The sequence below is a fragment of the Oxyura jamaicensis genome, chromosome 1 (genome assembly GCF_011077185.1).
Source record: "Oxyura jamaicensis isolate SHBP4307 breed ruddy duck chromosome 1, BPBGC_Ojam_1.0, whole genome shotgun sequence".
Lineage (NCBI taxonomy): Eukaryota > Metazoa > Chordata > Aves > Anseriformes > Anatidae > Oxyura > Oxyura jamaicensis.
The window spans coordinates 118,667,650-118,684,811 of record NC_048893.1 but is presented as its reverse complement, the minus strand read 5'-3'; the positions used below and the strand labels follow the sequence as shown (position 1 = coordinate 118,684,811).

Genomic DNA, 17,162 nt, shown 5'->3' with positions numbered 1-17,162 from the left:
TCCTATTTCCAGAAGTAGCTGGACCACACATTAGAGGCTGCTTGCATATTATTTCCTGCTTCATGTTTCTACAGGACAGTAGATGATACTCTAAGGCTCCATGAAGTTCTATATAATCTTTATAAAACTAAGTTTAAAATATCCCCTTCAAACTGATTTCTGTGCTGGGAAAATGATTCTATAATACATTTTTCTAAAAGAAAAAGGTTGGGAGAGATCAGCCTTCTTAACAACGCATCCTCTGCTCCAAGACAGAATCAAAAAGTCATTCTACATGAATTGTGGCAGAGATAAACTGAGTGAGAAAGTTCTATATTGCCATCATCTCTTCTTTCTTTCATAATGTGAAAAATGTAAAGTGAAGGGCCCCCTTTATGATCTGACTCTCACGTTGTCTACCAAAAAAAATGTTCATTTTTTTTAATTGGCAGAATTTCTGGAAGTGTAATTTGAAGTAATAAATAAATAAAATAAATAAATAAAAAGACTTCATTTGATGCCATTAACTAAGCACAACAAATTTAAATTTGGTTTCAATGTGGATTACTCTTGAATAAGTAAAACAAACTTAATGTCAAATAAAAGAATCTCATCACAACATGCAAAAATTTTCTAGCTGGGAACATTACATTGTTCCTGGCTATGCTGTCACAGAACAGAACAAATGCTCTTTGCCAAGTTCTTTCATTGATTTTAAACAGAGCACATCAAGGACAAGTGTACAACAGGGGAAGCATAACCCATTACACAGTAATGGATATTGCTAAAGGTTGCTTCATTACCTTTACTGGATGAGTGGCTGGTTTTTCCTTATATAAATGACACCCTTTAGACAAAACCTCTTCCACATTCGGCTGTTTAGCCTGCACTGCTGCTTCAGTTTCCTGAAAAATAAAAACACATGCAGTGTAGATTAACCGTAGCATATACAATGAGACTGAAAAATCCTAAAGCTCCATAGGAGGCTGTAAACCACCAGTAAATTAGTTTCTGCTCAGGACTGGTTTCTGGGAAAACTTACAGATAGTAGCAGCGGAGGACAAAAAGGGTCACCAGAGGGAAAAAAAATAAAAAAATAAAATGGAAAGAGGGATGGAAAAGACTACTGCTAACAAAATAAAAAGTGATAGGTCCCTTCATCCTGAAAGTTTTGATAAAGCTATTACAAAGCTGACACAAATCCATACTGAGATACTGAGAAAGACAGGCATGAGTGAAACAGCTCACTTTTGTCTATTTTAAATTAACAGCAGATTTAAAGTGCACTAGCACATATTTTGTTCATATAATACATATCATGATATGCAAGAATGTTGCTAATACTAATTAGTAAACTAATATTAGTTCTAGTAAGCTACTACACAGGTAGTAAAGCATCCATACATGCAAATTCAAAACAAAAGCACAGTAGCAGTGACAGTTCCTAAAGGTACAGAGAGGCACCTATCATTACTAATGACACCCTACTTGAATTAGCAACAACACATTCTCTAGCAATTTTTCTTCTTTAATCTGGAAAGGTGTCATCGACATGCTAACATATGGCAACTCCAATAAACCCTTTCCACCATACAGAGTCTTCATTTTGTCAAGTCCTAACTACATACATATTGGGTGGGGCACTACATGTAATGGTTAAAAGCAAAAATCACTGAAAAGTGTAACAAGAGATAAACTGCATCTGGAAGTCCAAAATTCATATTATTTTCAGTTTGCAAATAATAAGAAGTAACATAAGAAAAACAGGTAGTCAAAAAATCCCATAGTTATCTGAGAGATGTAAATTAAGTGGTTTGTTTGGTTTGGTTTTCCTGTCTACACTTTTCTCCCATCTGTTTTTTTTTTTTTTTTTTTTTTTTTGTTTGTTTGTTTGTTTCCTACAGCTTGATTACCTTGTCCCATCTGACTCTCTAACCTTATTTTATGTCCACAATCTCAGTTAACATTCACATGAGAGCAGACAAGACTGTATGCCAGGCTTGTCACTATCTGATGCAACACATCATTTCATTATTGGAAATCCGCTATTATTTTCTTTGCAATGACCTTGTTGAAATCTGTGTCATTTTAAGTCTCAGCAAGGGACCATCTTACTCCTGTTTTCAACTCAGCATAGAAAATATGTCTACAGTACTGCCTAAAATTTTACATGCAATACATTATGGAAAATCAGTAAAAATAATAAGTGTTGGTAAGTTCACTGCCATCCTCCATTTGTCCCTTCAAATATTGTTTATCAATATCAAATAAAGTTAATTAAAGATTGTCTGATTTCTTGCAATGATATTTGAAATATGCTGTATTTAATTATTTTTTATTATGCATTAATGAGATATACTTGTATGGATTCGTAGAGAATAAGTACTGAAAAGCAATGTACAACAGGACTAGGAAATTGGAGGGGTGGAATTTTATTAAGCTGTTGATCAAGCATTCATTGAAGTCCTATTTTTCTTGTTTCAATACTAGGTTGGCTTTCTGCTCCTGTATTCACCTTATAAAGACAAAATAATCATTAAGGATTTATGATGAAAAGGTCAATTTTCTGCCTATCTTCATAAAAATAAGATTTTTATTTTTATATTTTTTAAATAACTAAACCATCTCCAATATTTTGCCATTATTATATTGTTTTCTGTTGTTTTATATATCTCAGTTATGTTATTTTATAACAGTACCACATACCATAAAAAAATCTCTTAGCAGGTGCAGTACAGTTCCCTGCAGAACCCCAGAATATCAAGATCAGTATGGGTACATCTATACCACCAGTTTAACTTGCATGGATGTGCCTTTGAAGCGGATCTTTCCCTCATCCCCACACACTGTGCTTTGGGATGATTACTGTCATGGACTGGTCTGAGAATGCTGGTTTCATACCAGCTATCACCAGAAGGGCAAGTGTACTCTGGGAGGGCCCCCTTAGACAGTCCCAGGACTTGGGAGCTCCCTGCACAGGCTCAGGACCCCCCTTCAGCCCCACTGGGGCTCCCTCACCTGCCCAGGCCCAGGCCTCCATGTCTGTCCCAGGGTTTTCTGTCCCTGCCCCAGCGAGGCTTGCAGCAGAGCCAGGCTCCAGCTCCCCACAGCCCTGCCATGTCTGGCCATAGGCCACAACAAGCCAAGCCCAACCACGACCCCACATCCTGTCCCCTACAATCTCCTATGAGGAAAGGCTGAGCGAGCTAGGACTGTTCAGCCTAGATGAGAGGAGACTCAGGTGTTTCTCATTGATACCTATAAATGCCAAGGGAGGGTACAAAGAGGATGGAGCCAGGCTCTTTCCAGTGGTGCTCAGTGCCAGGACAAATGGGAGTGGGCACAAACTAGAACATCAGAATATGTTCTTCACGTATTAGATCTGGCCTGGCTTGTAATAATAGCTGTTAACAATAACAGTAAAGTTCTACCACCATGAAGTGAAAATTCAAACCAAGAAAACCTGACCAGAGAAGGCATTACGGATACATTAAAAGGACTATTAACGGGAGTTACTACTTCAGTCCTCTAGCTGCAACAAAGTTTGGCTGCTCAGTATTTATCCATCTTCTATATTGAAACATGTATAATGATTTATCACATACACACATATAAATTTCCCTTTTAAAATTAGAGAAACAAAACAACAACAAAAAAGAGTGACGGATGGTAATTGGCAACTCCATATTTTACAGCAAAGAAGATGTTTAACAGTCCTTTTTCTGATTTTTATTTTAAACAAGTACTAGTATACACAACACATAAGAACTAAGATATCCCATTTCTATATATTAAATAAAAATTTGAAAAAGTATTCTTTACAGATATAAAAGGCATTTGTTCTTTATGCATAGAATACAGTTACAATTTTCTATAGACAGGAACTGGATATGGAAATGTATTTAACTGTTAGATCACCAATTCCTTCAGCCCTACAATTTTCTGGAATTACATGAACTAATCTTGTGAAGAGCAATCTTTCAAAATCAATGGCCTTGACCTAAACTAAAATGCACTAAGTCTATCCAATATAGAATGATGCATCATTGGAGACAGGTGGAAATAAGAATAAGAGGAAAAACAGTTTTCAATGTCTTGACATTCCTTTCAACATTGCTGAAATTAAGAGATAGCCTATTTGTTAAATCTACAATTAATTTTTCATTGTTGAACATTAATTTCAACATCATCTAAGAACATCACAAAATTATTTTGAATAAGTATACACCTGGCAAATTAAATCACTGCAGTAACTTTGAGCGAGTTCTTCGCATGGTACACTGCCTGATAGGATAGCCCCTTGACAAATTTTGTCCATTGAGCAAATTTCCAGCAGTTTCAAATCTATTTACTAGGTGACACTATGTCAATACAGGTCAAGAGATGAGAGAGTACTTTCAGAATGCTGCTCCATCCTTCAGTTTCCAAAGAGAACAAAAAGGAAACTACTGGCCTCCAGTAGTTTCTTACAACAAAGACTGTGGTTATTATCTAGCTTGTACAGGACTCAAGTGAATAGCATACTCCAAGAGCAGGGCCGGAAGTCTTTTCTCCATCACACAGGCCAAGCTACTACTGAAGATAACACAAGTTGTCTGTGCATGTCTGGAAGTAGACATCAGTATTTTGGGAATGCCAAAGACATAACTTTTTAGAAATCTTGATTCAAGATAGTTCACTCTGCTACCACACTGATTTTTTTATTTTATTTTTTATTTTTTTTCCCCTACATGTGAGAATGCCTGTAGGACAGATGCAGTACTCTCTCTGTGTGAGACAGAGCTGATTCTACAGGAATTTCACAATTTATGAACCGCCTGTGAAAGGAATTGTAATACTACTTCTGGGCTGGGTGATGAATATATTAACTAAACTTTTCACACACATGGCAAATTAAAATACATCATCACTGGAAACTGCTATTTTTTAAACATGTATAAACAGTGAGAATAAAACAGAGGCCACCTTTACTCCACAAGATGCACGAGATGCCACTGAAGAATGTTCATTGGTGTTAAAATAGCACATCAAAACAGATGAAAATCCACGGCAGAATAAGCCACATCGGCTTCTGTATTTGCAACAACATGTCAGTTCAACCTGCTGAATACATTTGCAGGCTGGAAAAGTTGCAGGGACTTGTCTACATCCCCATATGGACTAGGAAAGTCTGTTGATACAGCTCAAAACTTAGAAATCCATATTCCCTAGCTGAAATCAGTATATTGGCTAAACCTCTGGTGTGTATGCTAATGGAACAGAAAGTTTGTTGGCTTGGCATATGTTATTTCAAGATATGGTAACTACCCTAGCAGACATAGACAGGTTGTTTGACATATGCTACAGATATACTAGGAGGCCCAGACAACTATCTAGAGAAGCATCTGCAGCATTTCAGACTGTCTATTGGTCTATATTAAGAATCAAAAGCACAGATTCACCTTTTCTTGTAACACCAATTGAACTTTTGGGATCAGATTTCCTAATGAGATTATCTCCACAGGACATTTTCTGCAGGGACAGTAGGAGATGCTCAGGGTATTTAAATGTGTGTCTTTGTGTTGAATTGCAATGCAAAAAATGGAAACTTGATTACAACCTTCAAATAAAAAATATGATTTAGAAATTAATATATAGTTTTAAAATTGATGATCTGTTTTTGTCAATACTACATTAAATAAAGATTAAAGAAGAGAAGGTTGTTTTTTAGTTGTTTATGTTTTGTTTTGTTTTTCAGAGAAACAGAAGCAGTAAGCAATTTCCCTTCACTTTACTGAGTGCAACAAAGCAGTTGGACTCAATGATCCTTATGGGTCCCCTTCAAACTCAGGTTATTCTATGATTCTATGACATTTAACAAGCTAATATACTAAATCTGAAACCTAAAGCAATTTGGAGGCTTTAAACTTCAAAAAGACTTTTCTGAATAATCAGATATGATTCCTCATATATTTTGTCTTGATAACAGAAAATTGTATTTAATTATCTTATCTAAAAGAAAAAAAATAATGTATAGAGTTGTAACCAGAATTCTTTGAGATAGATTGGCTTATTCATGCACATGAGAAGCTCCAGCAAGGTTCACCGAAATATTCATACCTATCTTTCAGGTTACTGTTCCCAGATATTTTAGGGAAAAGGCTATAAACAAATGGTGAGGCTCTAAGTGCCTCATTTTTCCCCCCACAGGTATGTTGACACAGTGCAGAGTTGAGGTCCTGAAAAACAAAAGTGGATGGAAAATGGATATGTGAATATGTTGCTCTCTTCAAGAATTATGGTTTTAATAAAGTGACCTAACTTATCTTTTGACTCAGCTCTGCACATTCCCATTCATGGAACAGATTAACAAGCTAAACAACCACATGAAGAGTGGTCAGAGGAGACTTAATTAAAGTACATCAAAGTTCAGCTATACCACAGTAAATATCAGATCTTGATGGTAGGCCAAACCGTCATCAATGGCATTCTCAGTATTCTTTGAGATATTTATACAACAGTATTAGAATACATCTAGGACATGCTGTTAACAGCTCTGTGGCCACAGTGAAGTGGGACTAATCCTCTTGGAGAAAAAAGTAGGTGCCAGTATTTAAACTTCCAGAATACAGACTTGAATCAATCTTCATAAAATTCAAGGAGAAGCAAGTTTGTATCTCTGTTATTTTCTACATAACAGATCAAAAGGTTTGATAACTTCCTGACTATTTCACTTATCTCTACACAGAAAGTGAAAATTCTGTGAACATCAAAGTTACAGAATTTAATTTTACCTTCCTGTCCTAGGGTTTTATGGAAAAAAAAAAAAAATACAGGTAATTCAATTTAAAAACATTCCATTACTGGTCTAGGTTGAAGTTTTGTTTGCAAATGTATTAATTAGAAAAAAAAAAAGAAAAAAAAAAAAAAGAAAACTGTAACTGTTGGACAAGCAATTTTAAGCACCAGCCTTTTAAAATGTCATTTTAATGAGTAAATAAAGTAACTGATCTTTCCCTCATTACTTTAAATCAGTGTTATTTTAAGTATGTAAGACCCAAACTAAGGTCCCAATATAACTTTAGAATCTACATTTATGGGGAGAATAATGTTGTGAGATTCATCCAGTTTTTTAAAGTAGCATGTAAAAGACAGACACACCCGTTTTAATGAGACAAGAAAGCTGATCTAACTGTAGCACTTGACCTCAAAGAACAGTTGTGAAGATACTTCAGAGGAGAAACAATTATTTCACAGGAAAGAGCATTATACAAAGGACATCTTCCTTCTAAAACTGTAATGCTTTATTTCATAACTACTTTATGAACTTATGAGTTCCAGCCTTGGGCAATTTGTAAAATACATGGACTCTGTGTCTGTTAAGACCTGGTAGAATTCTTCATCATTCTGTTCCTGGCCATACTTCTTTTTCTCTTCCTTCCTTTTATCAGTAACAGAAATGAGATAATCTCCCACAGTGAAATGGAACTGAGAATTTAAACCATGCAAACAACGTGGCTGAAATGGCAATACCCACCCCTTTACAGAGCAAAATGATGGATTTTTCAAAGCTCATTTTTGTGTTGGCTATCAAAAATTTGTGAGCTTCCTCTGTACATCTACAGAAAATTAAATATAGTAGGCTTTTCCCCACAGAGAAATCAGTGTCTAGGCACTGCAGCTGTCTGTCCTGAAAAGGAAATTTCCCGGAGATGCTGAAGATTAAGTAAATTATTAGCTGTAAAGACATGACCCGCAGATATGGGATATGAAAATAATTTTTCTACGGTAGCCATATACCGATAAGGCATGATGATTAATCATCAAGTTGGATTGTGAAGACATCCAGTAAGAATTACTTGAAACTGGGTATGATTTTGGTTATTTTATTTTAAGGCTGGACAAGGCATAGAATGAAACAACCGCCCCTGTTCTATTTGGACTGGAGATCCTGTCATAGTTCCAGTGCATAACATAAAAGAGATAACAAAGAACCCAGAAGAACACAAAGAAAGCAAAGTTAACAGAAATACATATAAAATTCTTGTGAGGAAATAAGGGAAGTCCCAATAATTTCACAGGCTGTCTCTTAGTTACGTGCTCTTTTAGACAGATATGGAGAATATTTCAGCAGGAGAAAAACAGGCACGTAATATAAGTATTTTTTTGAATTTGAGAAAAGATCTGATAATCCACAACTCCAAACTGAATGGCACAGGGGATACACTGTTCCCTAAAACTTCACTTGTGAGTGCACCAGAGACTCCTCTGGATACACAGACTCTAAATGCAAAATAAAAAAAGGTGTTATATTGACTTCAAAAACATGCTGCTACTAATAATTCAAGACAGGAATGTTTGTCTGTATAGTATGGCATTTATACTTAATTCAAACAAAGATTACAACTTTTACTGTTTCCACAATAATTTTAAGCATGAATTGAACTAGTTATGAGTTATCTTGACTTGCAACTGAAATTTGTTAATACTTATAATAGTATTGAGTCACATTGCTCATTTCTTTTTGTAAAAAGGAAAGAAAGGAAAAAGATTTTATTCTCTATAAATGCACAAATAATGACAGTTCCAACAATAAAATTAATTAATTTAATACAGGAAGGGTGGTGTTTTTTGTTTGTTTGTTTTTTTAAATCAGTGTTAAATTATTGGATGCTTCTTCTTTTCTCTCATATGCAAATTTTCCTCCTCCTTCCAAATGTAGTAAATAATGATTTATTTTCAGATGAGTTTCTGGCTACAGAAGGAAATCAGAAAAAAAAAAAAAAAAAAAAAAGGCAAAATCAAAATACATTACTGTCATAAGAAGGCTTTGTTGTTATAACATGTTTTCAGATATGCTTATCTTCTGGTATTAGACTGTAATGAATCATTTAAAAGGAATATTCATGAAGATACATTTCTGCAGTTTGCCTTCCAGTAGTTACAATGGCATGTATTACTAAAAGAAACCGTAAAGATTCATTGAAGTCTTAACAAAATGCAATACCATTAATTGTCACTTCAGTCTTTCAGTTTTTACTGATTTGGAGTGATTTTTAAATGTTAGCATTTCCACACTGAAGAATAAAATGAAATCAAAAAACAGTAACATACACAGTAGGATCTGGAAATCCTTACAGAAGTTATGGTCTCAGAAACCACAGTCCCATGCCTTCAAAATGCTCATATAATAAATATTAGATAAAATAAAGTATACTAGGCTGTATAAAAAGAATGAAAAGTATGAAAGAAATGAGATAGAGCATTATGTGACTTTCCTATTAAAAATAATGTAACAATGCATGTAAATGCAGAGCTATAAAACTATGTGGTCACTTATTCTTTATGAACATTATTCAGATGACATCTACATTAAAAGAACTTAGACGTCCCTGAATCTTCAAAACAAACTACTCCTGTGAAAATAATTTCTCTCTCTCTTTTTTTTTTTTTTTTTGAAAGACTCTGATAAGGATTACCCTTCACTAAAGAAGGTCTTCATGCTACATCTCCTAACCAAGACAGCCCCTAAGGATGCCACATGGCCTTCATTGCCCATGCAAAGGGGAGAAAAGTGGGAATAAGAAAAACAAAGATTCATATAACAGTAATCCTCTGCACTGTTTCACTGTGTATATTTATACAAAAGCAGCTAGAGGAAAGAGTAGAACTTCAGTATGTTGCTTCTGCAGCAGAAGCAGGGATAGATTTCAGTAAATGGAATTTACTTATTGTTTTCAAAACACGCAGTTTGCTCATTTCTCACTGCCTGGTTTGCAATTGCAAACAGCTAAGTTATATTCATATTTTGGGTGGTAGTATCTTGGGTTTCTTTAATATCCATGAGCAAGTGTGTTATCAGAAGTTTGTATTTTTTTAAATGTGGGACATAGCAAGAGAGTGGCTGTGTGGGGCTGAGTGGCTGACCTGGTTTAAACTACAACAGTGGTTTAGAAAGAATTCCTTCTTCACTTCCCCCAGCAATCATCTTTCACTGCAGGATTTATCGTATCTAACAGGTTGCCTCTCTTTATGCCACCTATAGTATCTTGCAAGAGTTAAGCTTTTCAACACTCTGCCTGATATCTCAAAGCCACATCTACTTGGAAATTCAGAAAAAAATCTGCAGCAGGACTGAGAGTTTTCCGCATCACTAACTTCAGTGTGAGAAGGAGCTAAGAATTTTTAGTCATATGTTCTTATTTCCACTCAAAATAATAAAACAACAACAACAAAAAGATTTTTTTTACTTAAATATCAATTAAATTAATGTCAAACAAATCTAACAGTCAATATCAATTAAATACCATCAATGGATATAGTTAACCAAATAATCAAATCAAATATAGTTAATCAAGTAATCAAATAATACTATCAATGGATATAGTTAACCATGTACACAAAATGAGAAGACACTCACTGCCTCTAATATTTACTAGTCAGTAATCAAGTCAAAGCACATTAAACTAAAGCTAATGGAACCTTCAGTAGAGATAAAAAGTCATTTGTATGAGTTCTTCTTCAAATCCCAGTACTTTAAATTGTAGGTGATCAGCAGAGAAAAATAGAAATCTCACAGAAAAGGAGTTACAATTTAATTAATAACATGCTATTATCAAGATGACTGTCTAAGAACTTTTAAGAATTGCATTTTAAAGAGGGTTTTCTATTTAGAAAAAGACGACATGAAAAAGAACATAAATAACCTGGGAGAATGTTAGGAAACCACACTGTGAATAGAAGAGGAAATACCCTATCTGTGAAAACCTAACTATACTAAGGCAAGGAATAGTTTTCATATTCACTTCACTAGAGCCATGATAAACTGCTTTGTCATTTCTGTAAGTTCCTCCCTATATTTGTTCACTCATTTATATTAGTCACACTCTTCTCTGGGACTCTAAACATTACCTGAATGGTTTTAGTAGTGCAAGGAAGAAGCCAAAAGACAGATTTGATATACAACCTCACTAACTTCCAAGCAACTCACCCAAACTTCTCAAAAGCTTGCGTTTCCAAGAACTAACCACATCTTGGCTTACTAGTCACTGATTATTTACTAGAAAAATACTACCCCTCATATCAAATACCTAATCTCTCAAAACATCTCCCTTTGCCTGAGATGCAGGGGGATATGTGTTTTGCAATCCATCCTGAATACTGAAAAGTCTACATTACAGCTTAAAGAATATAAAAGGAATGTTTTCCCATATTTTCACAATCCATTTGCAACTAATATCAGTTAATATTCTTCTACTAGGAAAAGGTATTTAGAAGAGGTTTGGACACGGATTGTTGCAAATTTAAGGGATCAAAACTCACAGAGAAAACACTGAGCAGGTTGCTATTCAAAGTCCCATATAAAGATTTCTGGAAGGTCTGGTAACTGATTGATGTGCAGAATATCATGCTCTGGTTCTATGAGCTGATTAAATTGACATTTACTACAGATCTAAATAATGCATTGAAAATAGGAGTACTTTAAGTAATCAAACAATATTTCATCATCAGAAGTTTTCACATTTCAACCTTTTGCCAAATCAAACAGAGATGTCAGTGAGACAGTGAGATAAATCTCTGCGGTATGTATTCCTTACGTGCTCATGGGGATGATCTAAACTTTCTATCTTTTATGGCATATAAAAAGTACTCATTTAAAAGGATGATAGCAAAATGAATAGGTAAAAGAATCAATAATTACTTATTTCTGACTTCTCAGCCTAGCTTGTCAAGCAGGCATTGACAAATGGAGGATAACGGAAGAAAAAACACAGGACTGTCCAGTCAACACTTTCATTCTCTCATATGTTATTTTATTTGTCTACAATTAGGTTTTCTAGTTCACAGCCATGCTCTTCTCTTACACTAACCGCAGGCTGTCACGTATATAATGAAGTGACTGACAACACTTGACAGCTTTCCTATTGTCATTCAAAGATTATCAAGGACAAGACCCAAATACAAGTTACTTTTAAGAATATTTATTTATTTATTTTAAGGTGGCCTGTTTTTATCTACCAAAAACAAACACGATATACTATTTATATAAATGGCAAGTGACTACCATAGACAGTAAACAAGTATAAATCCCATACGCAGAGACAGTTCAAAGCTTCTTTGGCTATATAAGCTAAAAATGAAGGTTGTGGAAACCTTGAAAAAGAGGGCTCAAACATAGAGGAATAAAGGGAGGTGTGATAGAAAACCCTGAAATTAAATAGGGAGTAGAGGGAAAAAGTAGGGAAACTAGGTGGGCTGGCAAGAATGACCAGTGAGATTACAAGAGGATTTGGAGGCAACATGACTGGAAAGCATAAAGTGTTTTTTTAATATTGTCTGGGCACGAGGTTTGGAGGGGTTAACAGGGTCTCACCGAGAACAGGATTTTTGCATTTCACTGTCACTCCCTATCCTGAGCATCCCTTCTCTGTCCACTCCTTAAAATGCAGTGACTCACACTTCTCTTCATCCCCTCCATATGCTCCTTATCACCTGCATCCATCACAGTCCCCCTGAAAAAAATGTCTTTATTCCAAATGTTGTAGGGGAAGAGGCAGTTCTGAGGCAAAGACCTGGAGGAATCCAGGTCTTTATCTTCCTCCTATGGTGGAGGTATGCTAACTCCTAAGGCTTTTCAATGATGAGAAGTGGAGAAGCAGGCACCTTTGCCTCCTTTCCCCCTGCATATCCTGGACTATCCAGAAGAGTTAAGGAGTACCATCAGGAGACGTTTGTGCAACCTGTAGGCAAGGGCTGTCTGTTCAGGTTGGAACAGAGCATCTCCAGCTCCTCTTACTAGAATTGACTTAGGATTAAACTCAGCAACCCAGGCCATTTGATCCCAAAGATTGTAAAATAATTACAAATGCTAAAAATCTGTGGGAGTGTTAAATGTAAATAAATAAATAAATAAATAAAAAAGGCAGTAGAGAAAGAAAAATGCTGTTTGATATATACTTGTGCAGAATTTGAGAGTCTAGTAGACAACTCTACATTTAAAACATTACTTGAAATGCAAAATTTAACAAAATCTCTGTCATGGAACTGTAATCACAAGACCTGTATGCCTAGCAAACAGCATTAGTCACAGGCCAGAACACAGCTCCCTGTAGAAAAATTTGAGAGATGAAATTCAAAGAGATACCATCAAAGAGGCTATCTTTCAGATACTCGGTCTCAGTCTGGCCTATTGCTAGCAAGATGTTGAACATACAGTCAGGGAACTCCAGTCAATCTGCAACTTTCCAGAGATACATTGCAGGCCAAAGACATTTCTTCAGAAGCTCTACATTATCTTTATGTCCTTACCTTTGGTAAGGAGGCTTGGTTTTCATAGGCATATACAGAAAAGATAACAAATCTCAGAATAACATGTATATGCACTGATTGGAAACTCAGGCAAATTCTAAAAGGCAATGACTGAAAATGAAATGGCAACCTTCTGCCCAGCATTAAGTTCTAGTTTTATAAATACAGGTTGTAACTCAATCTTTATACCTTGGATAAAGATAAGTATTTCAAAAGTATTTGCTCTTTGGAGAAATATTTAATTAAAAGGTTAAAATTTGAGTGTGGGATGGTTTATTTTTCTACATGTTTTAAGTTATGCATTTCTGCATTTCCTTTAAAAAAATACTTAAATTCAGTACAAAGAATGAAACTGAAGAAAAATATTTTTTATCCAAAATACAATTAGGAGGAGAAAATAAATCCAGTATTCAACCAGTTTTCATAGGAGACTGAGAAAAGAAACATGCAATAACACATAAAGATTTCTTAATTCTTTTGTGCAATACAAGCCAGTAAATTTCAGCATTCTTTCACTGAAATGCTTTTTGTTCCTACTAAAGTTACTGTACTGGAGCCAGAGCTAAAATGCACCTTCTCAAATTATTTCAAAGATTACTTCAGTAGTTCTTTTAATACTGAAGTTACGCATACACTTTTACTTACTGATTTTCCTAACCAGCGCTAATTTTTATTTTTCTGGTTACTAGGCTAAGTTCTGGTTACTAAGTTCTCATTTTCAGTTTCCATTAATAAGCAACCTTTCTAACTCATTTCTTCCTTTATGCAATTTGCTTGTGCATCCATATGAGTTTCTAACCCGTTGCTCAAAGCTGTGTCTCCTGATGGCAATGATCTCTTACACCACAGCTCATGTTTTTACTCCGTAGTCACATATTGCAATGCTACCCTCCAATTCCATAATTACCATTATCCTAGATGTAGTTAAATAGAAGAGTCCAGCAGTCACAACACAATAGGCTATTGCTCTTGACAACAGATTGAAAATGTTCCTGACTATAATCGTTGGATTTTGTTATTCACTACATTTTTTTCAATTTCAAGTTCTCCCAGCAAGTGAATGCTCAGTAAAGATACTGATTATGACGAATTAATAAGGAACAGGAAGTAGAATTAAAAAAAGTAAAATTATTGTGATGAAATACATAGACATTAAAAACAAACAAACAAACAAACAACAACAAAACACTAAAACCTACAAGTTGCTGATTCTTGCTTTTTCTTTCCTAAATCTTTCTTTCTGAAAGTTTAGCCCTGTTCAGATTGTATTAACACTGACTCTGTTTTGTAGATTACAATCATCTATAAATTAGCAGCATTTTCAGTTTTGAACTAGGCTTCTGAATTAAACAATAATCTTTGTAAACCTTTTCAATAGGTCTGTTATCTATTATATGTAATGCTAATTACCTGTTTACTTGAACTCTGTTACGAACACAGAGTAGCTCATCATACATGGTGGTTTCAAAATCTCAAGTAGGCTTTAATAACTCACTAATTTCTCATCAAATATCTGTATAGTAGTAACTCTACTAAGTAACTGATAACTCACTAAATAACAGTAGACAAAGGAGTCCTTATTCCCAAGACTTAAAATAACATCAGTAGAGTATATGCTGCACTCATGTTGTTAATGAGTTAATGATTTCCATCTGTTCTAAGGCAGATAAAGTTTCTAACACTTCTGATAGATTGTGGCTTTTAGAAGTGAACATCCTTATACTATTTACAATCTCTATATAAATCTTTTCCATTCAAATTACTCTCTGAACTATTTTCCCAAATAAATATCCTAGAAAATAAAAGGAGTAAGAGAGAACCTAATGGCTGACGAGGAATGGGAAGAACATTACCATGCTTAGTAAAGTAGTATGAATAGAAAAATAGTATGAAGAATTGACAGAATTTTCATAAAAGTCAATGTCTCAATTCAAATTTGTAAGCCATTATGTCAAATCCTATAATAGGAATAGTCAGGTTTCTCAAGGACTGACGTGGGCCTGGTCTTTTTGATTCAAGTGCTATATGTGCTATATATGCTATATTTACAATTTCAACCAGCAGTTTTAAACCTCTTCTTCATATCTTACAAGGTTTTAGAATACCAAATAAGATTTTTTGTAAAATTTCTCATTCCACCTCTCTTTGAAGAGTGTTGTCAATAATTTCAACAATGATTCAATACACACATGCTTGACCCGGTGTAGGAAAACATTTTAGTATGGATCTGAAACGTGGGTTTAAAGTCGAGTATAAAATTGTATGTTGTCATGAATAGGTTGCTTTCTTGAACTATATAATCCTCTCCTCCCTCTCCCCGCCCCCCCCCCCCCTTTTTTTTTTTTTATTCTCTGTGTGTTTTGTCAGGATAAACAGTCTCAAAACTCTTATTGTGTTTATTTGTAACCTTAAAAAAAAGTTATAAACATCCCATTTACTTTCAGAAATATTTAATACAGAACCTTTAATGCAAGAGATTCTCTCTTTGAAGAAAAAGACAGTCTGGATAAACCATCAGTCAGCAACATTTTAAGATATAAGCCTACTTCTTTAAATACAATCCAGATAGCATACAGATAAAAACTAATAAGCTTATAGCCCTTACAACAGTACAAACAACAAGCTGGTTGATCTCCAATCAGAATTGATCAAAAATTAAATCTAAGTGATCTAAATTCATCTATGAAAGAGATACAGTAGGGCCTTTTTCAGAGAGGTTTACTTGCCTCCCTGGAGCTCTTTATTATTCCCCTTTCTCTCTGAACATGCAAGATTTCATCCAACCACTTCAGGACCAAAGTTTACTTTTTTTTTCTATTCTGTCAACAGTGTTTCAAAAATATTCCCGTTACATCACCATAAGAGGACTGAAAGAGCCAAGCAAAACATTTCTTTCATAAACAGTAGAAAAAACAGTATTCTTATAATTTGCCTAGTTTAGCCCTACTTTTATTTTATACAAACATTAATGATGGAATAATTCTATAAATAAAAGAAATAGAATGAAAAAGAATATAAGAAAAAATGGAAGAATTATGTTTAAAATATTTTAAATACAGAAAATAAGCATAGATAATTTTATTGAAAGCAAAATTCTATCATTCATTCAGCTTATATACAGACACTTGCAGAGCTATACTAATTTTATCTTTTAAAAAGGGAATGAATGTCACCACTGAACTCATTCTGTCAATTATAGGACTACAACAGGACTTCAGATTCACTGTTTTACATAATATGATTGTATGACATAAAAAGAGTTTTGGCATTAAAACTGTTGCATGAAAGAAACTAAGTAAATTTAATAAATATGCTCAGCAAAAACCACGTCTTCAGAAGCAGTTATTACTCCATTTCATCCATAGCAAGAAAAGTTTTAAGTATTTACTTTTTTTCACAGAAAACTGCAAGATGAGAAGCAATAAAAAAGGTGATGCTCAACTACTTCAAACCAAAGAAATTTCATGTATTTCAGTAAGTTACTGTATGCTAAAATATTTCCCCAGTCATGTACACACAGACAAATAATGCAAAGCCAAAAGGTACATACTACCCAGCAGGTCCCTTTAGTCTAATCAGTATATTTCATCCTTAATTTTTTCAGCCCCACCCAACCTATGTGATTTCTTTTTATGCTTAAAAACATATTAAGCATTAGATTACAAATATTTTGTTCACAATTACTAAACAATCAATTTTATTGATTACTATGATATTACCTGTACAGTTAGATATTTTTCCCAGCAACATGTGAATAATGATATGGCCCTAAGTATTCTGATTTTCAATTAGTCATATTAACTTGAATTAAAACTGTTTAAATAGTCCAAAACTGATATTCTCAATTTTATCTTCATATTAAAATTTGATATATTAACTTTTGGGGCTATTCTTTC

At 34.4% G+C, this 17,162-nt stretch overlaps 1 protein-coding gene across 10 annotated transcripts in view; it reads right to left on the bottom strand.

Moving 5' to 3' along the window:
- DMD (dystrophin) overlaps positions 1–17,162 on the bottom strand; it is a 1,227,136-nt gene that overhangs the window by 360,989 nt on the left and 848,985 nt on the right. For all 10 annotated transcript variants that reach the window (XM_035333326.1, XM_035333348.1, XM_035333385.1 and 7 more), the window contains one exon: positions 783–884. In XM_035333326.1, the coding sequence (XP_035189217.1) occupies positions 783–884 (102 nt within the window). The remainder of the gene's footprint in view (positions 1–782; positions 885–17,162) is intronic.